The sequence below is a fragment of the Simochromis diagramma genome, unplaced genomic scaffold (assembly GCF_900408965.1).
Source record: "Simochromis diagramma unplaced genomic scaffold, fSimDia1.1 OVJJ01000338.1, whole genome shotgun sequence".
Taxonomy (NCBI): Eukaryota; Metazoa; Chordata; class Actinopteri; order Cichliformes; family Cichlidae; genus Simochromis; species Simochromis diagramma.
In genome coordinates, this window is record NW_024387088.1 from 1,027,361 (window position 1) to 1,051,259 (window position 23,899).

Below are 23,899 nucleotides of genomic sequence, written 5' to 3' on the forward strand. Positions count from 1 at the left end.
AAACAGCGGAGCCAGAATAGAGGAACAGGGCACATTAATTACAGTCCGAATCTAATCAATATTTCTAACCACAGATGTCCTGTTGTTGAAAGTCCACTTGTGCCTGCTGTTCCTCTTTTTGATGGACTTTTCCTGTTTTTAGCACACATCATGATTTTTGAGTTTCCCCTCGTCACAGCAGGAGGAGAGGAAAAAAACTGCATTGTGAGCAACAATTTCCCATAAAATAAGTCAGCAGCTTCTCAATCTGGGTCTTTTTTTTTTGTTTTTTAAAGTCGAGATAGTAGCAACATGACTCGCATGTAGCCACACCTCCTTTTGTACCTGTAATTTCCTTTAAATGCCGCCTGGCTTTAGTTAGATAAAGGGAAAGTTCCTTAAAATAAAAACATGCGACAGAGACACTTTCCTGTGTGAGGGCAACAAACACCTAAAATTAGACCAACTGTGCTGACTTCATCAGATTTAGGTGCGTGTGATCTGCTCCGTGCTCTGTCCGCCCTGTAGTCTCGCCACGATTGCCAATAATCAATACCATTGCCGCCAAGGCAGAGACGGGAGGAGGAGGAGGAGGTTAAGGTGCTCCAGTGAGGTTAGTGCTGTCCAGCCTCCATAATGCAAACTGTGTGGCCCCAGGACACACACACACACAGCAAGCAGAGCCTCGTTCACACACAACAATGAATTATTTAGCCACAGTAGTTATTAACAGGATTAGACAGGCATCAGCTGAACACCTCACACATTAGTAAAGTGTAATACAGTTCTACACCAGCAAATAGATCAGACTTTCTTATTTAATCAGATTATACAGTTCCAGCCCTATCCAGAGCAATGTAGCATAACGCTTTTCATTAGTGGGGGTGCAGATTTTGTCAGTTTCTTTCACAGAGGAATTAAAGGGGCGAAGGAAAAAAACACGTCAATGACCAAAGTGAGCCGACTGATGGCCAACGTGCTTTTTGAATGTCTTTGAATTTAACTGAAAAGCAATCCATATCTAAGCTTACATGCTTCTATGTAACATTCAGTCGGATGAACACATCGAGGGTGGCTTGGGGTTCACATCCCACAAAGGGGCGCGTACTCAACTCTGCTGCTCAACCCATAAATGCATTTTCCTTACAAATGTGGTACCATTTAAAGTGACAAAGGGTTGCTACAACCAGGATATAATCCACCAAATGCAAATTTCCTTGCTTTTTGTGCTAAGTATGCGTTAGTATGTGTTACTTTTCCTTGTGGAGTCTGGCCAGCATCAGCACCGCTGGCACCAACAGTCCTCCTCCTTTGCATCCACACGCCTGTGAAGGATGTGGTTGCACATCACTGTGGCTGAGTAGTGATGGGTTGGATTACTCTCACGGCCAGTCGTTGTCTGCAGATTTGTGCCCCCATCATTCATGTCTGCGTGTCGTAAAGTAGCGAGGCGAAGAATAAAACGGAGAGGACGCAGCCCCACTAAGTGGCGGGTGGCGTCGCAACGTCTTAGAGCCCACAGGTGAAAATGGGTGTTTAAATGTTTAGTCAACTGGTCATTAAATGTGTTTTATGTAATATAAGCATATACAAAATGAGGAAATGGATAATTGGCCCCTTTTATTGCTGAGAAAGGGGAAATAAAAACATCAGGCTTAAACACTGGCAATGCCACGGTAACCAAGTCGCTCTGTTATTGTGGGGTTATGTTAGAAACTGCTGGATGACCACATTGTGGCTCTGGGAATGTTTTTTTTTAGGCCAGATGACCCCGTGTTTGTGTTTTCTTTCTCGAATCGGTGACCTCATCGGAGTAAATCAGGAGGCTGATTTTCATCGCAGCCTCCGTTGGTGTAAGCACGTCCAAAAGCCTCATAAGCGGGATACTTTTTAATCTGTTGACATTGTAGCGTTTATTTAAACCACCAGTGGAGTCTCAGCATCCAGACGGGGATGGGGAAAAAATAAAACCCCAAAAACAAATAAAAAAAGTCCACGCCAAATGTTGCAAACGGCTCGTTTTTTCCAAACTGTTGTTGTCACTGCAGGGAGAGAACATGACAGGCCCACAGTGACAGCTCCACAATGGCCAACAAACAGGACATCCTCCCTCAGTGCGTCAGGGCAATTACTCATCTGCAATCCATGCGTGCATGCGTGTGTGTGTGTGCGCGTGCAGCGTGTTTGTTTTGCCTCCGACGGGCCGTTTAACATGACAAAGGACAAACAAGGCGGCACTATTTGCAAAGTAAACCGTCGACTAGACTTCATAATGCAGCCATTGTGTCAAAACACTTGCTTTGTCTGCGTGTGAAACCAATCTGTGCCCTCATGCAAATGAGCTCCAAGTGTTGCTTACCGTTGTCATTTCCATATCGATTCCCCTTTTTGCTTTTGTTTCCATGGGAGTGACAGGATTTACCTCAGCCAGATGTTATTTAGCATTTTTATTGGCACGAGTGTGTGCTTGTGTGTCTGTCCTCCAGACTGCCTCCATCTTTGGTGTCTAATATGTGTGTTTAGCCTTACTTAATTTGATAAAGTTGACCCCCACCCCTTTTTTTGTGTTTTTCTTTGTAGTTGTCTCATTTTTCTCTCGCTTTCTTTCTTTTTTCTTCTTACAGGGAATTTAAAGAATGTGGTTTAGGACTCAGGAGCCTCAACCTCCATTCCCCCCCCCCCCCCCCCCCCCCCCCACACACACACACACACACAGGAGAACACACACCATGTTTCCAAACCAGGTCGACACTCTGCGACTTTAATGAAGACAATATGGAGCGGACCCCTTTGGCCCCGAGGCACGGAGCAAACGAGGGAGGGGGAAAGAGAAGGAGTTTTGGAAAACATTAGCTGAGTGTTTCCAGGGGAAAACAGTTTTAATAAGGGTTGGGGATGGGGAGGGATGGATGTGGTTGGTGTGCCAGTGTTCGCTGTTTTTAATTCTTTGTTTTTTGGAAACGGTTCACGTGTTTGCGTGAATGAGAGAGTTTATGGTATGTTCAGTGCGGTTATGTAAAGCTGGGTTACAGCTGAGCGTTCTGGTATCCAGAGGAGGGGGGAGTGCATCGGTCAGACGTATTAAACCAAATGGAAAAAGCAGATTTTTCAGGAGTACGGTTTCACGGTCACCCCGCTCCTGCTGCGATTTCTACCCCTCGACGACCGATAAGCGTTAAAGCAGACGAGCGGCCGTGTTTCCCCAAAAGCACCGTTAAAACCTCGTTCTCGGTCCGAGAGGCCTGAAAAGTATGTGAGATGTCTGGAGAGAGGAAAAAAAAGCTGGAAAATAGCCGGTTGCACATTGTAGCCACATTGTTTGGAGCCCTGGGCAAAGTCAAACATCTGGACGGCGTTTGGAATTTTACATGGAAAATATGCAGAGAAAGTTAAAAAGGGTTAGTCTTTGGACAGGCAACAACAAAGATTACATGACCCTTAAGGAGAATTTAGATAGACACAGCAAACCCTGAACTGGTTTGGTCTACTCAGAAACTGGGTTCCACAGTAGGACTGAAGAGGAAACTGTATTGAATGATCCTTTGTAGTTATGCTGGTACCAACTGAAATGCATCCCAGACTAACAAAGGTTTGGAGTGAGATTCCGGTCAAGTTTGTTGTTGTCTTTCTGTTGATCAAATGTTCATTTAAATTCAAGCATCGCCCATTTTAAACTGTTTTTATTGTTGCTGTCTTTTTCATATTAAACATTTTAAAGAATTGGCGTCTTTTGTGAAAATGGTTTCATACTGGCAGCCACATCTAATAAGTTCAACCCTTTGCGGCATGATAACTCCGCTTAAAAAATGTGTTAGAAACAAGTTGACAGATGGTAAATGGCCTGTATTTGTATAGTGACAGAGCTAAATAGAAGCGGAAATGACCACTAGGAATCATTGTGATCATCGGAGACCAGTTGGCAACCTGAAAAAAAAGGACCCAAAAGCCTAAATCAAGCCTCCTGTTGATTTAACACTTTTAAAATCAAAATTGTGTTTAAAATGTGTGCCTTTTGTCCCACTAACAAAACACCTGAAATACCTTCATCTACCTGTCTGGATTAAGTGATATGAGATCTTCCTCCTGCGACATGATGGAAAATTGGTTTTCTCCAACTGGTTGGCAAGTGGTTGCTAGCTGGTTGCTGTACCAAAAACCTCTTTTATTTGGTCGCTATCATATTGCTGCGGTCACGCCGAGATTGCAGTGAAGAAGAAAACTGTTTCTGCACAGAGCAATTGAATAAAGAGACCTAAAACAACTAGACTTGAACTAGACTAATATTTATTTCTGCTGTAAAGTTGGCCTTTTTAACATGGACATCTGTGGAGATTGCCTCCCTTTTGGAGCCAGCCTTTAGTGGCCATTAGGGGAACTGCAGAATTTGGATTTGGCTTCATTTTTAAGCTTCAGAGATTAACACCTAACTGTGATCCAAATACTCGACCCACTCGCTGACGTTTAGGAGTCCACATATCTTTTGTAGTGTAAAATGTGTCCTGATGCATTACAAGCTGACTGTTGATGACAAGTCTGTGCTTGGTGAGGTTTTTTTTATCCTCTCCCACACCCTCTTAAAAGTCACAATAGATTTATTCTGCAATGATTAGAAGAGTACATAAATATTCATCAAAACTGTTTTCTCTGCTGGTCTTTGCTACACAAACATGAAAACCACCGTGTACAATAACTGTGCCTAGAGTTACACAATAACAGTTCCTGTATTTAAAAAAAAAAAAAAAAAAAAAAAAAACATGATGAATGATCTTACCTGCTCCTCCCTTTAAATCAGCCATAGTTTTAACAGACACACATACTTCACAAAGTAAATGTATAGACTTCTTTAAGATGCCAAAACACTTCCAAAAATACAAGTCTGAGTGTTTCCATGTGTTATACTGCACAGTTTAACCACTGCACGTCAAACTACACGATGACCAAAATCCTTAAATCCACCTACTGAAACCGAGGCACAAGCTTGATGAAAAGCTTGGAAGATTAGACCAGAGTGAGTTTATTTACATCAGTTAAATGGAGCCCTCCTACGATCCTCATCTGGGGTGCTAAACTAGTGTTGAGTAACCTAAGGTAAACAGGAAGTAACTTCTGGGATAACGTTGGCAAATTTCACCAGTTTATTCTGGAGCTCATTAAACTTACATTTGACAAGCTGGTTCTTAACCACAGAAATCATATTTTTACATGTAAATACTTGCTCACAGCCCACCGACTTGCTTGTTAACTGCATGTTGTGTTTTCCTGCTGCAGGATGTGACTGAAAGCTCCAAAAAAGCCTCACAAATGGAGCTTTATTTTAATAAACATTTGTCAAACTAGTGTAATAATGGCAACATCAACACACAGGCCTTCAAATCCCTCATTAGCCACTTTCTAACATAATGTGTTAAATGCTCTTATTTAAAGCAGTGTTTTTGATTTTTCCTTCATTTACTTTTAAAGAATCAGCAATAACTGTTTTGAAAAGTCAAGAATTGAAACAAATTTGTTTTGTTTTTTCCTCCCCTGTTCTCCTGTGTTTTGCCATGCTCACCGCAGACGTTTGTAGAAATAAAAGCCGGGAGCGCATGTTGTTGTCATGTGTCGCTGCGCCGTTTTAAGCAGTGATTTATGCAGTGCGGGCTGGTTAATAGAGGCTTTAATGGAGAGCGTTTGAAAGAGGAACCACAAATGTCGGGGCAGTTTCCTTTAGAAGTGATGTTCCCTAAATTAATGGCCTGGAAATTCACACCAAATGTAGGAGTCACCAGGCAGAGCTGGCATGTGCTGAGCAGAAGTGAGCACCGAGTGTGTGTGAGAGGATTCCCTGTGATCTTTATGAACACTGCTGCGGTCACCGTGGCGGTTTGAGCCCCACGTAGCCGAAGCAAATGAAACTCATTACATCGTTTACGAGTTCGGAAAAGCAGAGACGATTGAAATTCTATCTCATAAAGGCAGAGGGGAGAGGGGTTTACGCGATACCAGGCTCTGGCTGTAAACATGAGGGACATGAGAGACTTGTGTGTTTTTTCTGCTCCACGAAGTCAAATTAGAAAAGCTCGGAGGCCCTCGGGAGGATTCGTGGCACCGCTAGAATTCCTGGACTTCTTCTGGAGTTCTTATTTTAGGAGAAAGCTGGACCTTCTGCTTGTTTATTGTTGAGGTTTGCAGCCAAAAAAAATGGAAAAACTCCAAAAACCTTTTAAAGTGATGAACATCCTGGACTCCAGTGTTTTGTTGTTTTTAAATCTGAGTATTAGAAACCCAAACTTTCCCATGTCCTCATTCTGAACAAACACTTGATTTTATGTTTTCAGTTTTATTGTTTATTCTGCACAGCCAGGCTTTTGTAAAGTACCCAAATTCAATTCAACTCAATTCAATTTTATTTAGGGGGTGGCTGTAGAGCAGCTATTGAAAGGTTGGTGGTTCCCTGACTGCTCTAGTCTTTATGCCAAATACTCCTCCTTCATCTTCTGGTAAAATACTAACCTCATGTTGCTCTCCAAAGCATCCATCGGAGTGTGAACGTGTGTAAATATTAGTTATATAATACTCAGGTAAAGTAGAAAAGCGCTATATAAGAACCAGTCCATTTACCATATATAGCACCAATTCACAACAACAGTCACCCCATGGTGCTTTATATTGTAAAGACCCTGCAATATTAGAAAGGACCCCCAACAATCATGTAACCATCTATGAGCAAGCACTTGGTGACAGTGGAAAGGAAACGTCATGCATTACCAGGTTCAGGGAGGGGCAGCCATCTGCCGCAACTGGTTTCAAGGTGATGGGAAAAGAAAGGTTTTAAAAATATTGGATTGTGTGTTGAAGGGAGGTAAGAAATGAGGCTTTTGGAAGTTGAGTTTAAGAGTTAACCTACATGTCCTATCTCAGTGTCCTCTTATCCTAAACAATATAGGATCCTGAGCATGACAGCTGATCATTTTATCCCGAGATGCAAATTTTGCATCTAAAAACCTCAAAAGATATTCCAACAGAACGATTGGAGAGCCAGATATTTTCTCTACATATCTGTGAAGTTGGCCAGTTGGAGTTCAATGTGGAGACACAGGCGTCACGTGTGTTTAATGCCACAGTTGTATTGGAACATTTTTGGTTCATCCAGGCGAAGGACCAACAAACTCATGCTAAAGTGTTCCTCGTCCCTCTGTCCACAACTCACAAGAAGAGCTACCCCTCCACGAGTGTTGGTTAGAACTGAATGGAACTGGTGCACATACCGGGTCTTCACTCAGACTGTGCTCAAGGTCATTGGTCGTTGGATGTGCAGTGTGGTGGATTTTAGGATTTTTCTCATATGTTGTATATGTTTGATTTTTCCTCTGGTGATTGGCTCTTTGGGGGCTGATCAGCAAAGCCCTTGTTCTTACAAAGAGTCACCACCCTTCACAAAATGAGCTTTCCCCACATTAAAACATGTGACCAGTCATTGGATAAAATAGTTGGGACTGTCTAAGCACCACGATCGGATATGCTCATGTTGGCTTCCCTGCATCATCATGACAATGTTGGGTGTTTTCCATCCACATCCCAAAGCTATGACATCACAGCAACGTAATTGATCATTTGAAATGTTGATCATGGACCGACATTATGATGAGGATGCAGGAACAACACCAACACGGGGATATTGAACACATCGTCTAACCTGCCGCTTTTGGGTTTGGTGAATGAAGCCATGTTGGAGCTGCCAAAAACTGCAGTTTCTCTGGTGGCCACGTGATGGTCTGATGGAGCATTTTAATAGATTATCTTAGTGTTGAGTAAAATATGAATATTTTTTTAGTATGTTGCTTTGCACTTATTAGCAGATATGTGTGTTGGTGCACTGCCAGTATTAGCTGATAACTAAACACTCCGTCTGCTGTCTAAAAAACTCATGGCAGCATGGCATGCATTCCCAGGAAAAACTCACCTATTCATTCAAGCACTTTTTCCTTTGTGCCTTCTATCTAATATTCATACTCTGATGAACACATCAGAGAGCAACTCAGCGTTCAGTATCTTTCCCAAGGATACTTTGGCGAGCAGCAAGGGATCAAACCACCAACCATCCAATTAATAGATGACTTGTTCGACCTCCTGAGCCACAACCACCCTAACCTAACCCTTTAGTCTCTTAATCATCAACCAAGTTCCTGGTGCGGAGTTTGGCTTATGCGTCTGACAACACACCCACACCCACCTAACATGCATGCCTTTGGACTGTGGGAGTAGAACATCTGAACTCAATACAGAAAGACCCCAGCTGGGAACAAAGTCCAAGTCACAGTATGGCGACACAGTTAATTGGGCCGATGAACCTTCTTCCTCCAATGTAAGTGGTCAAACCAGGAGACATTAAATATCAGTATCGAAGAGTTTTATGGAAGCAAGCAGGCCAGAGTCACTGAACAGGAAACGTTACGTAACTTTTGCCCGCATGCAGCATGGAATCTAAACCGCCTTGGCACTAAATGATGGAGATTCCCCGTCATTTTAAAATCCTGTATCCATGTGATGCAACGTGCATCTGTGAAGGAAAACTTATCCTCTGCATTATGGCAAAAACAGAGGCTTTATTTCCAGGATTCATCTATAATTTGCTCTTGGATGAAACTCGTCTTCCTCCAGACCCATGCAGATGTATTTCTTTCCAACATGGAAGTGGAATAAGTGGACTCAGGTTTTTGCATTTAGTTACGCTCAATCAGAGTTTCTATTAAACCTCAAAAAGTGTTTTTATTCCCTCTGTGTACACTGTGTAATGCTGAGTAAACCTTGGTGATTGATTTATGGGATTGCTTCCTGTTATGGCCTGCAGTGAACACACCTTTAAAACTCTCCCAACGAATTTCATGCAAATCAGCAGGCGGGCCCCTCCTCAGTGCTTTGAATAGAGTATCATTTCACCCCCGGCTGCTGATTAGTTATGATAAGACAAAGGCTCAGCCTTCCTCTTCCTCCTTTATTTCTTTCTTTCGCTTGTTGAGTAAGAGGCTCGTCAGTTGCATTAAATATTTGCATAAGTTCTACAGAGCCTTGTTGACCTTTGGAAGGTCTCCAAAACATTTCAGATTTTATCTTCCTGATGAGAAAAAAGTTTTTATCAGCTTTTAGGTAAGATCCAAAAACCCTGGAGTAGAAAAATAACCCCATCTAACCAAAGCACCTCAATTATTTGTCAGCTAAGATGGAAATCACAAACGGTTTGTTGGATTTGCATAACGTCTCCCCAAAGAGGGAGGTGAACAAAGCGGACGGGGGGCCTCCTATCTATACGTCCTCCTCCTCATCAACATGTGAAGTGTCTGCGGTCAATGGCGGAGGGGATTTACTCGCACAATAAAGACAGATGCCACCTTTTATCTGCTTAACGGAAGAGAGGCTGAGCGCGTGGCACTTGACCGCCGCCGCCGTCGCGCGTTGTTGGCGTGTAATGACGTCCTCCCTCCCAGCAGACTGTTGTGGTGACAGGCCCGGCTTTCTCTTTTCTTTTTAGCTGACGTTGGAGGAGGGAGAGAGGCTTTTCTTTTGCCAAAACAGCCTTTGTTTGTCCCTCTGTGAATAAGGGAAGCTGAAGTAGTTTGGAGGAGAAGAAAACCTGATTTTTGGTGTTAAATTCAAACTCCGCTTGGAGACAAACTTTTGAATCAATCAGTCAGTGCTGATGCCTGATGTTCAGCAGGGTGGTCCGGGTGTAAAGGATGCATGAATTTGATTGATTTCTAATTGGAATGGATGAAGATAGAAGCTGGAAGAACTGTTAAATATTTAAAAAGTAGTAAACCAAAGATAACTTGATATATCAAAATTTCAGCCCCTCAAGTATAAGAGGGCAATAAAACTACAAACGCCATGATTTTTATGACTGGTTTCAGCGGGCTCATACTGGGAATCTCACACATGTCCCTCCACTTTAAAAGCTCTTACATAAAACCCCATTTATGAGCCTCAAACTCTCAAACTCAAGTGTTTCTGCTGCTCCAACCTGCAGCCACCCAATCATCAATGACATGAAGACATCTCCAGTGAGAACATGGAGTTATGCAAATCATCCACAGACCACCAACCCCTCTCTCCCTCTCTGATTGTGGCTGAGTGACACAGACAAAGACAGAGGGCCCTGAAATGGTCCATTTGATTCTTGATGGTGTTTGCTTCAGAATGAGCAACATCTGCCCAGCACAGCAGCAGCTCCCAAACTCTGGAGGCCTGACTCAGCCGGAGCGGGATCCTAATAATGACAGGAGGCGAGTGTCAGAGGTGATTTGTGACAACAAGAGTGAAAGGAAAGGTTCATAAGATGGCAGTGAGACCTGGAGCGATACATGTGGTTTGGCTCTGACAAAAAGACAAGCTGAGGATGCTCAGATTTTAATTGGGAGCAACCAGAATGGACAGGAAACGAGTAGTTTGTCTCAGTTGGAGACAAAGTTAGAGAGGCGAGGCTGAGGTGGTTTGGACATCCGCAGATTAGGGATGGTGGATATACTGCAGAAAGGGTGTCGAAGCAAGAAGAAGACCATAGAGAAGATCCATGGATGTAGTGAAGGACGGTACAGAGAGAGGGTGACATATTTTAAACTTGTGTTTTGTATGATAAAATAAGGTTGTTAGATTTTTTTTTAAGTCTGTTTTTATTTATGTTAGTTTTATGCCAGATCTAATGGGACTCAGCGGGGCAATTACTTTTTCACAAGTAGGTTTTTCCCCTTAATAAATGAAATATAATTTTAAAACCGTGTTTTATGTTTACTCTGGTGATCAGAAACATATCTCAGTGAGACACATATGCAGAAAAACCATTAATCTGTGCACTGTAGTTTGCATGAAATTAACATCATCTCAGAATATTTAGATTTAAACTGTTATAGATATTGGAAGAATTACAGGAACATTAACAGGGCCTCAGATTTTAATAATAGATTTTTAAAATACTATAAAAGAAATTATATATATCATAAATATATGTTTATAAAAATATTAAAGGAAGAAATACTTATATGTTGACATAATAAATAAAGAAATAGTAATATTCCTGTATAAAGTAGCTAATAATCTCGGTCAGTGTGTGACTAACATATGGCCCCTGTGATGTGACCCGTAGTTATACTGAGATTTAAAGCCTCTTCAGCGGCTCCATGATCCGGATCCAGTATGAATCCAGTCCGTGGTTTGCAGATATCACACACACACACACACACACCGGGGCTGGTCGGTGAGAAGAGAAGCACAAAATGCTTTTTATTCAGCAGCGCGCTCGCTGAGGAGCGGACAAACCCTCCGACGTCTCTGTGCGCGTATCAGCGGACCTGAGCAGCTCTCAGCTTCTCTCTGAAATCGGTACCAACCGGCTTTTATTCCCAGCGCTACGGACTGTACGGACTCTGCTCTTTAAGTCTACTTTTCTCTCCCACTTTCATTTAAGTCTGCTTTTTGCTCTCCAGCCTGCACGGGACGGCGGCTTTTCCTCACAGGTGGGTCCATCATCTACTCCGGTGCGCTGTTTTGCGCTGTGACCGCAGCCGTCAGTGTGCGCTAAATCCTGCGGAAAGTTTCTTTCTCTCTTCTCCGGTGTTTGTTTAACACTTTTAAAATGAGGTCAAGCGGTTTCTGCCCGCAGCTGGAGCCTTTTCAGGCACAAGTGCAGTGAAGTTTTTTTGTTTGTTTTTTTTACATTTATTTTAATGGATAACTTGGGCGACTTCGAGCTGCTGCTCTCTCCTTTTTAAGTTGGTCTTTTTAATTGGCTTCTCATTAACTACCCTCAGTGTGAAGGTAATTAAAAGGAGTGACCAGTCAGGCTGGGGACGGAGGGAAGAGGGCACCATATGGTGTGTGTGAGACGGAGACAGACGTTTCAGTTTTGCTCTTCAGGGCTTAATTGTGTAATTGAAACCCTTGTGAGTTGGTGGTTTGGTGATACATCACAGCACTGCTGCAATATTCTGATCACATGTGCACTTTACACTCCCTGACTTTTTGTTTTTGGAGGGAAAGCTTCAGATCAACTGGGTGTCAGGTCTGTGGAACCAGAGTACTTTTAATGAAGTTGCAAGCTTCCCAACTGCAGCTCTGCCCCTGCTCTCCACTTTAGCTGTCAGTTTAAATCAGTGGCAGGAAATTATTTGGAAAAGCTTATCCTGTCATTCCAACTTGGAAAAAATCACTTAAATGGTGGGAAGTGTTTACAGTCTTCCTGATAAACAGTGGATCAAAATCCAAATTATGTTCATTGTCAAATTTGTCTTATTGCCATAATGGAGAAAACATACTGGTACAGAAATGGAGTATATGGTATTTACAGTATGTAGATTATGTACATCTATATAAATATGAATGCACATGTACATATGTTAGGATGCAAATGAGAAATTAAGACCTATGTAAAGGTTATGGGGAGTAAATGTAGTCAACTAGTCACTTTATTGGTACTTTAACTAGACTTGTAGTCAAGACCACCTAAACCAAGACTAAGACAATACCAAGACCAGAGGGTATCGAGACCAAGACGAAACCAAGACAGACAGAGTCAAGACCAAGACAAAGTCGAGACCGAGACAAAAAAGTCTTTAAACCTGCAGTTTAAAGACTTTTTTTTTGCTGCTTCATTTACAGGTGTCAGGCATATTTATGTGTTTTTGTGATGCACTCGCACAGACCTCCTCACCGCTGTCTGCTGTCTCACTCACTGAGAGGACAGACGCACACTCCACTTCACTGTTGCGTCTTTCACCCTCTCTGTTTTTCACATAATGATATTGTCCTCGCATGTGATTGGCCACAATATGGAGGGATTGGAGCATAACTGAGCTACTGTGTGAGAGCTGAGCAGCGAAAGGAAATCAAGTGAGGAGCCGGCTCTCGCTCAATGGGAGTCGACTCTTCTGATTCACTACAAAGCACTCTCTAAGCACAGCTCTTAGAGCTGATGCTCTTGCGCATGACACATTATCGAACGTTACGTTGTGTGTCATGGATACTGTTGATTCCAAATCTCCCGACCACTATGTTGATCTGAGAAAGCAAGACAGAGACACCAAGACAAGATCAAGGGATCCGAGACCAAGACAAGACCAAGACCAAAGTCCGTCAAGACCAAGATCGGTCTCGAGACATCCAACTCTAACTCTAACTTTAACTAGCGCTGGAAGCTCATTTTTTAAATTGATTACTTGCTGGACAGTCAATTTCAAAATAAAAGCTTCCAAAAATGGACCCCTTTCAGAGGATTTGCTCATTTAATTTAAAATTCAACTTTCCAGGAAAACAAAAGGTGCCACGCAAAGATATCAGAATGCTCAGTTCTCATAATTTCTTGATGTTTTTGTGCTTGAAAACTGTGTTGTTGTCAGTTTCGAGGGAGAGCAGACTTTCCTTGCTTCTAATTAAAACAAACAGGAGCCACTCTGCAAGCCAACACAGGAGCCTGGATTGCTAATGAAAGAATTTACAGGGAAACGAGAAGCCAGGGCTGATTTCACCAATCTCATAAAAAGCTGTGGGAGAACACAATGAGCCCCGGTCAGCTGTGAACAGGAAAAAAAATACTGGCCCTCGTCCAGCCGTTTCACACACTGCATCCTTCCTAACCCCGGCCCTCCCGCTTCATCCTCGCATCTGACTGAAACAGAAGGCACTAGCAGAGGACAAACAAGTCATATTCATCACTTTTAGCAGAAGTCTCCCAACTCAATGTAAAATCCTTATTTTTGCTTTTAAAACCAAGAACAAAGAAGCTTCATCTTTTATTTGGCTTTTATGCCTCCCCCTCTCATCTCTGACTGCATCTGGCAGCTTAAATACCCACAATTTCTGATATGTGGCACGTGTAAACCACGAGGTCTGTGATGATTTAAACTGAAACAAGCCGTTAAGGAAGGAAGTTTCTGTTTTACACCCAAAGAAGCTCAGCCCAGAAATTAAATAGCTACACAGATTTTCCCAAACAGATACCAGAAACCAGCTTTTTTTTTAAAATATCTAAAAAGAAAAAAAAAAAACAATAACAGAGCTCTGGGATGTTGGATTTAAAAAATGTAGTGAGGAACGAGTGTCAAGTTCAATACAACTGACTGCAAACTGAAAAGTTATCCAGCAGGCAGCTTTGATAATCAATGTTGAAGGAGGTTGTTGAAGAACACATTCACTTTATTTACTCATTAATAGAAAATGAAGCAAAAAAAAAACAAAACCCTGCACTTCCTCTAGTGGCCACTTGAGCCTGCTTCCAAAAAATGAGTCGATCCCCATAGACTCCGATTGTAACGTTATAGCATTTAACACCACATTTACAGCCTGATTGTGGCTTTTCTGGATAGCTCCCATCATCATAACAACTCTGACTGCTGTGATTTTTCTTTTGGTTTGTTTTCTTTTTTTCTTTTTTTTTTTAGCTAACTTTTCCTTGTTGTTGCTCTCTTCAAAGTGTTGTTCATTCATCTGATTGGTTCAGTTCAGTCCTCAGTACACAGAGGTTCATTCAATGACCTACAAAGTATCTCATATGCGCCAGCTTCCATGGAGCACTTCCCAGATGGCTCCATGTAACAAACAATTTGGCACATCAGGTCAGCAGAAGTCGGCCTGCATAAAACATGTTGGGGTTGGGTTTGGGTATGTGGCAGCATCTGTAATTTTTTTTTTTTTTTGTGTGTTCTCTGCTCCTTGTTTGGGGAGCAACGTTTAAGATGTGATTAAGCCCCTTCAACGTCAATTAAGACTGAAGCTGATCGAGGGGAACGAGACGATAACTTTTCTGGCAACAAAAGGAAAGGATGGCCACTCCAGACGTAGTCGGAGCTTAATGGGCACCGGAGAAGTCTCTCTACACGGTGGCCATAATCTCCAGGCGCTTACCTGGGAAGTTATTTTTGAAGTGTTGTTTGAATTTATTCATTTCAATCTCTGTGGTTACCAAAATGTAAAAGAAAAAGTCAGAAAGCATCACTGGTAAAATCTGATTTAAAAAGCATGGAACAGATCTGCCGATTTTACCTCAGAATAAGACTTTAATGCTTCTAACACTGTTTGCTGTTAAGATTCTTCCATGTGTTTTAATTTGTGATTTTCTGAGGTTTATTATATCTGACTTATGTGTCTCAGAGAAGCAACTTGTGCTGCAATGGTGGTTTGACTTGTTTCATTGGTTTTTGATCATAGACGTAGGACGTGACATCACAGTTCGCCGGTTTATAAGGTCCTTTTGTAAAACCGTACATGATGAGTGAGGAAACTAATGGCACTTATTGGCTAACAACTAGTGACTGACAGGTCCTCAGCCCTGGATAATCCTCCTTTCTGACTCTAATAATGACTGTAAATTGCAAAGTTACCTCCATGTTTTATTCAAGATGACCTGAAAGAAGCAATCGAGCCCATAAAATCATCAGCAAAGTGTTTATAGAGAAGCTCGTGGAGAAAGTGATGCATTTGATAAAAGAAAGGAGCAAATAGGGCTATTCTGTTTATTGGTTTGCCTTTATAATTTTCTTCTTTGTAACATTATGATCGATAATAATAATGTTTGGTGTTGGTGGTTTGGTTATTCGTAATGATGATGGGGGGGGAAAAGGGTAGTTGTTGGCAGTAGGAGTAGCAGTAGTAGTGGTTGTGGTATCAGTAGTAGCAGGTAGTCATGGTGATGGTGATATAAATAGTAGTGGTGGGGGTATTAGTAGTTAAAGTTAATAATGGTGGTAGTAGTGCTATTATTGTAATTATTGATGCTGTTGCAGTTGTTAACAGTGGTATAAAAGCAAGTTTTAATCTATATTGCTTCTCAATGATGTCACTTGGACTGAATAAAGACTCACACAGTACATCCTTACATGCAGCACACACACTAGTTTTGTGCATGTGCAAGTAAACCTGAAGTCGCAACTAGAGGCACCGCCCCCTGCTGGCGATTTTAAAAAGAATGCAAGTTAGTCTGAGCCGTACTCCTGGAGGAGAGAACACTCCAGACTGTTCACTGATTAAATGTCATTTTAAACGCTAATGCTTACGTAGCATTAGGTGGCTACTGTACAACCATCATTTTGTTTTGTCATCAAGGATCATGTAGTTGTACTAGCACAGGTACAGACTGCTAAATTTTGTTGTTGTTTTGTTTGTTTTTTTTAATGCTCTAAAGTGGAGCACTTCAACACTGGAGTCTAAGGAGATTGATTCACTTTTAGAGGCAGTCTCAAGTGACCACTCGAGGAACTGCAGGAGGAGGCTGTTTGGACTTTTTGGTTGCTGTATTTAATCTGAATATATCAAAGCCATAAATTGTGATTAAGGCTGGTTTTACCATATAAAGTTTAAAATGTATGTGTTATAGAAGCTTTGCAAGACACGTGTGTGTGTGTGTGTGTGTGTGTGTGTGTGTGTGTGTGTGTGTGTGTGTGTGTGTGTGTTTTGGACTCGTGTGCTGGAAAGCTGTTGAGCAGAGACACCATGTGCAGTCTGGCCCTGACAGTAATCAGTCAATGAATAATGAACACACGTGCACGCACACACACAAAGATACCAAACAGCTGTCAATGACAGGTGTGTGTGTGTGATAGAGTTAGCGCTCTATCAGTTGAGTGCAGCTGCATGCCTGCCTGTAGCAATTATGTTCTCGCTAAATAAGAGCCAGTGCTGAGAGGAGGGGCTGTGTGTGTGTGTATCAGCACATATCATTAGGCGATTAACTTACTCAAAGGATAGCCGCATGATTGTGTGTATGCGGACACACATGCAGTTTGAACTGTGTGTAATATAAACCAGCTGAGGGACAACATGAGCCTTTAGGAGTCTCTCTGCAGACACACGTTGCATTTCACTCACCCTTTTTATCTCTACCCACACAACTCGGCAACATTTTCTTGCTGCTCACACTCATGCACACACACACACTCACAGGGACATATGGCCTCTTCTCAGGGCCCATATGTATTTATCCTCCCACATGAGCCAATCACTCTTTGAGATCCTCAAAGGCTCTCTCTCACTCACACACACATGTGCACACACACCTATAAACACTCACTAACCCCATAGGTACCCACAGGCCTTCTCCTTGCAGGCTTTTTCATGGTTAATTTGCTGCTCAATAGGTCAAGAGGGAAAAGCAGGCATCAGGCTAACAGAATCAGTCTCACACACACACACACATGCCTCACCTCATGGTGCGTTCCCCAGACAGATGTGACTTCAGTGATTTACCGCGCCTGTTGGGTCAACAATGCCTTTGTTGTTGCGGTCTGAAGCAGCCGCATGTTTGTCAGGAAACGCTTTTAATTGACCATTTAGGATGTTTGTGATCTTTTCCTCATTTGTCACATGTGTTACTCATGTCCCCAGTAATCCATTTCTCATTGTGAGAAGAAATGTTTTTAGATATCTGGAACTTCTACAGTCTTTTACTTTTAAAAACTCATCACAAAGGAAGGCTAATAGAGCGGCTGTTTGTCTGTCAGTGTTCAAAGCCATATAAGACATTTATGAATGAAAACCAAAAGGTGAAGGACTAAGTCAAGATTTATGGAAATACGCCAAAGTTACTTTTGTATGTGATGTGTATCACAAAGCTGTAGTTTGTTTACTCGGGTCCAGATCAGTTGATCTGTCAAACCAAGCTACAGGAAAAAGCTACAAGCAAACTCAAAACGACCCATAATGCATCATTACAAACTATGTGAGAATGTTCAGTCTCATTGGCCAGATGTGTCTGGCGTGGGTGCAACAGAGGTAAATACAAGAAGAAGATGTTGGAGACTATTGGAGAACCTGGAGAATAAACCTTCCTTTCATGGCTAGTTGCTAACTCGTGCTAAACATCTATGGGACACATCCCAGAATGCAAAGTGTTTAGCTTAAACCTGCAAGGTACACCTTTTAGTTGTGTCTGATTTAAGATTGGATTAAATTGACAAATTCAATAAACGAACCGTGCTGACTTCATTTGGAACTGCATCGAGGTCTTTGTGCCAGAGTGTGATTACTGTGTTCACATCCGCACAAACGAGCCGCACCAAGGAGGACAACTGACTAAACACCACAGGTGTGAAAGGGCTGTCCGTAGGTTCTTCCTGGGTTCTACATCCCAAACCATTTCTTCAAGACAGAAGTTAGCTGTGCTATTATTAGTTCAGGAAGGGCATTTCCCCATTCGTTTTCTCTATTCAGAAAATCTTTACAGTAAGGTTTTGCAGACACGTGACCACTACCCACATGACGTTTAATGTGTAACTGTGACAGTCATGATGATAAAGTAGGATTGTTAGCAGTTGTGAGGGTTTGATCCCAGTTAGTATAATGTGTTAAGGCCCTAGTCGTGCAGGCCTGCAGACTGGTCCATGTATTCCACAAACCAGTATTCCCCAACTGGTTGCTTTAGTTGGTGCTGCAGTTGTTATAAGAATGGAAGTGACGGACCACAGATACTCTCCGAGCTGCAGTGAAACTGTGAAAAAGTGCAACAGCACAAGTGGAGAAGGCTGAACTTCTCCACCTTCTCACATTAAAAGTTGCACCATTTGAAACATGTTGACTGCAGTGCTGAGCACACAGCTTTTACTCTGAAGGCGAACATTCTCCATTTCCAAATCCCTATGGATCCATCCATTCTCTTCCGCTTATCCTTATCATGGATGCGGGGGGCCTGGAGCCTGTCTCGGCTGCCAATGGGCGAGAGGCGGGGTACACCCCGGACAGGTTGTCTATCTGATGCAGGATGGAAGATATGAATGGGATATTTACTCCTGGAGCCTCACTGCATACATGGCGTCAACAGCCCTTCGAGCCTTGCACTAAAATTTGTAGTGACGCGAGTAACCCAGCAGCCAAATGCAAACAAAAAGGAGCTCCTGCCTTTTACTTTAATAACTTACCATTGTTGCTGCCGTAATGACGCATTGCTTTTACACAAGAGCGAAGGACGGATGCATGTGAGCGAGGAAGGGCTAAAAATGAAGCGATAGACACCTGCGTGCTGCTCTCCATCACACAGAGAGACAGCCAAGGAGTGGGCCTCTTAAAAGCAGCAGCAACTCTGGCTCTAAATGTCCCACTGAGGCATGATGTGCAGCATGTGCGTAGGTTTAACGTATTATACATATTCTCCGAGGTTGCATTGCTAATGTGCTGTAACTGTTTTCAGAAAACAGTTTTCATAGTTTTGTGTGTCCAGTGTGTGAAGTTGAGGAGTCATGTTTTTGTTTGTTGTCTAAAGCATCTGGACTTCCTTAAGTTTCTTGAAGACGTTTCATCTCTCATCCGAGAAGCATCTTTAGTTCTAAGAGACTCCAATGACCTGGATGACTGAGAACCTTCAGACTTTCTGCTTGTTATCTAAACACTGGTTATACCTGCTTCATGTAACTTCATAAGTTAAATGAAAGAATTGAATAATTTAAAGTGTAAATTAAATGTTTTCTAGCAAATAAAGAGCTTCTTCATGAACATCTTTTCATATTTTTTTTTTTCTATGTTTTACCGTGAATTGTCTCAGCCATCTTACTGAGGTCTTATCATTATTGATATCTTCCCTCTATGATGTAACTGGTTATCAGAGCCTCTGCTCAGCTAACAATCTTATCTCTTCCTCCTCGTGTCCCAGTTTGATGACATTACATAACACCTCCTCTTCTCTCTTCCTTCTTTCCCCCCTCCTGCAGGTTCTGGGTTTTCCCTGTGATGACCTCACTGCTGTTTCCTGGCCACGCCCACGCTGCAATGAAGGACCTCTCCTCCTCCTCTTCCTCTTCCACCTCTCCTCTCAACTCCCTCCTCCACTACCCGTCCTCCAAAACCTCCGTGGTGCCCTTTTCCCCATCCACCGGCCCCGCGTCCTCTCGTGGATCGGCCCTGTCCTCGACGCCTCTCTCCAAGCCGCAGCCCTTCTGTCTGCAAACGGGGCCGCACCTCATTGCCAGCATGCAGCTGCAGAAGCTCAACTCACACTACCAAAACCTTGCCAGTGCCTCTGGCGGACACTCTGGGCCTGGAGGGCCTCAAAGAGGCTTTGGACCCCCGCAGCTGGGAGCGGGTAATCAGCTGTTGGCACCGTCTGGAGGCCTTGGAGGAGGCGGGATGGGTGTCGGGATTGGCATGGCCAACCAAAGTTCCAGCGCTGGTGGGATTATCGACTTTGACCCTGTGGACGAGGAGGTCCTCATGTCTCTGGTGGTGGAGCTAGGTTTGGACCGGGCCAACGAGCTGCCCGAGCTCTGGCTGGGACAGAACGAGTTCGACTTCATGTCGGACGTGCCAGCTGGATGCTGACCTATGAGGGTGGGGGAAGCACATGGATAAAGTGGAATTGATTGACAACGAGAGAGAGGACTTCTCTCCATGTTTGGTTTTTCTTTCCTCCCTTTGTTGGCTGATAAAACGAGGAAGCAGAAGAGACGCTGACCGATGGAGAAAAGCGATTAGAGGCTCGCTCTCTGTTTCTGTTTTGCTTTCATACCCTCCTACGGGCAGACAAAAGAAAAGACAAGCTTGCTTTTGATTTTCTTGTTTCTGTAAAGGAATCAGTGCTGCTTTTCTTCACAGAGATGAAACCAGAGGTGCTCCCACTCTGAACTGTACTTCCCTTTCATGTAAAAGAGCAGAAACATCAGCAGAGTATGAGCAGAAACGAGGAGTCTAAGACTCACTCCTGCTCCTATCCTGTTTCCTCCATCGCTCCATCATTTGGTCTTAATGAAAACAAGTTGACTGACACGAGAAGGGCTGACAAAGACATCCGAGCCACCCTCTTTAGAGAGGAGTAAGGTACACCTGTTGGACTCGATCCCCCCCTCTTTTCTTAGTACCGCCCTGAATTGATCAAGTGGACGATTAAGGAAAATGAGAGGCACGACTTTGTGGGAGAATTGCAAAGGATGGCAAACACTACGCTTCCTGTTTTCTTATACACAATATTAAGCTCTGGTCTCATGGGAAAGGAACTCCTGTCTCTCGGCTTCACAAAGGAAATGATTGTCTTAGACTTGGTTATCTCTGTGCACTTCTTTATTTTCTTGTTTGAATTTCGTTCAAACAGCCGTAGTCATACAACACGTTATTTAAGACGGTGGCTGATCCCCCATCAGGAGACAAGCAGACAAGGAGCACTTCTGTAGCGAACCTAAAGTCACCTCAGCGAGTTAGATCCAGAAATGTGGAATGGGTGTGTTTTGTTGTTCGGCCTGAAAGTTGATGAGGAAGGGTGGGATAGCTAGTGGCAGGGATCCTGTGCTACACGGAGCAGCAAACAAAGTCAAATTCCTATTTTTCCTGCTCTCCCGCTTTAAAACGGTCCGTTTATGTCATGACCGTTGTCGCTGCACTTCCGTGTTCCTGATGAGGAAGTGTGATTAGGCCTGGAGGCTGGTGTTAGTCCAATTTTAGTTACAATTTGGACTATTGTAGTGAAGCAGGGATGAGACCAAGCTAAGCTGCACATTTGATCTGTCCATGTTACAGAAACAGCTCCTCTGTCACTGTCTCATTGAGGTCTTTTGTTCATCTCTTATTGCAAATGAAGAATTAAACAAATCTTTGTTTTTGTTTGAAATTCATGCATGAATCCTCATGACCTCTTGACCTCTCTGATGCTATTAGCTGTGACCTGAAAATGAACTGTACTGTTCACCCCGAAGCAGTCCTGAAAGTGTTGGATTACACTGTAAACTACTACCAACTTAGCATGTCAAATCCATGTCTATGCCATGTGATACGGTTGAAAGCTCTGAGGGAATTATATTTTACATGTGCAACAGTTTTGTTTTTTTTGTTTGGTTTTTTTTTTTTCTCTTCCCAGTTATATGAAAAGTTTCACAACATAAATCTAACATGTGAATATATGAGAATCATGTGTGCCTATCATGTGACATTGTAACAGCTGAAAAGCATTATCGCGTGTAAAGCAGGGTGAGGGTTTGTGACATGGAGGATAATATTGAGGTTTGAAACATTTCTGAGAAGCCAAAACCCACTATTTTGTTTTTTAATCTGAGAATGTGTTTATACGCCTTAATTTTCAAAAAATAAATAAATGTTCTCAGATGGTACTTTGCTGCGCCGCCTCTTTTGTTGTTCTGCCTTAAATGAACTCCCGTCTCTTTAAAGACCACCTATGAAATGGTCACATCAGCTTTGATTGGCCAGGTTCTCAGCCAAACCAAATATTAGACGTGGGCGGATTGATTCAAATGTCAATATTATATGGTACTGGTATCAGATGGGTACTAGCTACTTTATTTTTATCCAAGTTCAGTATGTAGACCAATGAATGCTTTAAATTATTTTTTTCTGGAAATGGAAAAATATACTCAAATGCACTCTTTGAAGCATGTCTGAACCCTTTTGCATTAATTCATGCCTATTTTATTTATAGTTGGCACAAAGTGCTTCAGAGACGGGCACATTTACATTCTAGGTTTTCAAAACAAACAAAAAAAAAGTTTCAAAATGCATAAAAAGCTGAAAGGTTTGTTTTTGTAAAAAAAAAAAAAAAAAAAAAAAAAATCGCAGTGGTTCAAATGATGAGAATTTAAAAATGTAGGTTTCATCTCATAAATCATGACACATTGCTGCACATAAGCTGAGGTTTATAGGTTAATGGTATCAGCAATACTGACCCTGTATTTACTTGGTCTCGTATCGATACCAAAAGTTGCGCTGTGGCAAGTAGTGCAAAAAAAAAAAAAAAACACTAGTTGCTCGTCAGAGAATATTAAAGTGCAGATTTCTCAAGATTTAGACACTGGGCATGATACAACCACTGGTTTGTAGAGAAACTATGTTCCCCAACTGGTTGGCAGTCGTTCCTGGATGCCGCTGGATAAAATCAGTTGCACAGAAGGTGGTTGACCAAAAACGTCCTAGTCGTTGCTTTGGTTGCTAGCACGTTGCTAAGGTTTCCTGTTCCATGTTTGTCTGCAAATGCACACAAACTAACAGGGGCAGTACAAATTGTAAACATTTAATTCAAACCAGGAATGGAGAGGCTTTGCCTCCAAAGTAAAAGTTGTATTCAGAGTTGTAGCCAGCATGTTACAAAAGACACAAGTTTTACTTTGAAGGCAAACAGTCTCCATCTCCAGTTCACGTCACAGTATTTCCAGTTTAACTACAGTAGACAAATTTATTGCCATTCAAACTTTGGTCATCTGCAGTAATATGCTAGTGGCCAACCAGTTGGGGAATACACAGCAACACGTTGGTCACTAGGGAAAATTGGTGGTCACTGGCCAGTCTGTGGGCCTGTGTCTGGGACTTCAGCAGTCTTTTCCTGAACAACTGGTTGTTGCCAGATGGTCATGGACCGGTGTCCAGGGCACTATGACTGGGGCCTTATTCTCTTCATCCTACATGATCATCATGACTGTCACACAACCAAAATGGAAGTTAATGTCACATGGTTAGCAGTCACATTTCTGCAAAACCTAAGTGTCTTTAACTCTGTGAGGTCTAACTAATCCTTGGCAGATGATGCTAACCCCACAATATGGGCCAAAATACTGGGCCACCTACATTTTACACCTACAGGAGCAGCTTAGCCATGGAAACTCCAGCCCTGGAGCTCTGCAGACACTGAGAACAGAGCATTGGTGACATTTACACAATCCTGGTCTGCCACGTCGTGGCTGAGTTGCTGTGGTTCTGAAATGCTTCCACTTTGATCCCGCCACAGATGATGATGGAATATCTAGGAAGGAGGAAATTTCACAAACAGTCTTGTTGCAGCGGTGGCATCCAATTACAGTATCCCACTCGAATTCTGTGAGTTCATAGGAAAGATTCATTCTTGAATATAAAAGCTCGGTGCCTGATTTCCTGCATCTGTGGCAATGTGACTAAAAATACCTAAATTTAAAGATTAACACATGTTGCCCAATACTTTCTTCCATGTACTGTATATATAATTTTTGTTCTTTTTAAAAGTTGT

At 42.5% G+C, this 23,899-nt stretch overlaps 2 protein-coding genes across 2 annotated transcripts in view; both read left to right on the plus strand.

Moving 5' to 3' along the window:
- Positions 1-3,252, plus strand: part of hdac8 (histone deacetylase 8) — a 36,270-nt gene extending 33,018 nt beyond the window's left edge. Inside the window, exon 11 of the mRNA XM_040046084.1 lies at positions 2,604-3,252. Within this exon, the coding sequence (XP_039902018.1) occupies positions 2,604-2,626 (23 nt within the window). The 3' untranslated portion in view covers positions 2,627-3,252. The remainder of the gene's footprint in view (positions 1-2,603) is intronic.
- Positions 3,253-11,222: 7,970 nt separating this feature from the next.
- On the plus strand, positions 11,223-22,019 carry LOC120742690 (cbp/p300-interacting transactivator 1-like). The gene is made up of 2 exons (XM_040046120.1): positions 11,223-11,465; positions 19,638-22,019. Exon 2 carries the CDS (start codon positions 19,657-19,659, stop codon positions 20,242-20,244), a length of 588 nt encoding a protein of 195 aa, XP_039902054.1. The 5' UTR covers positions 11,223-11,465; positions 19,638-19,656; the 3' UTR covers positions 20,245-22,019.
- The last annotated feature ends 1,880 nt before the right edge of the window (positions 22,020-23,899 follow it).

Coding starts and splice junctions, on each gene's coding strand:
- LOC120742690 (XM_040046120.1), top strand. CDS start 19,657: ATGACCTCACTGCTGTTTCCTGGCCACGCCCACGCTGCAATGAAGGAC.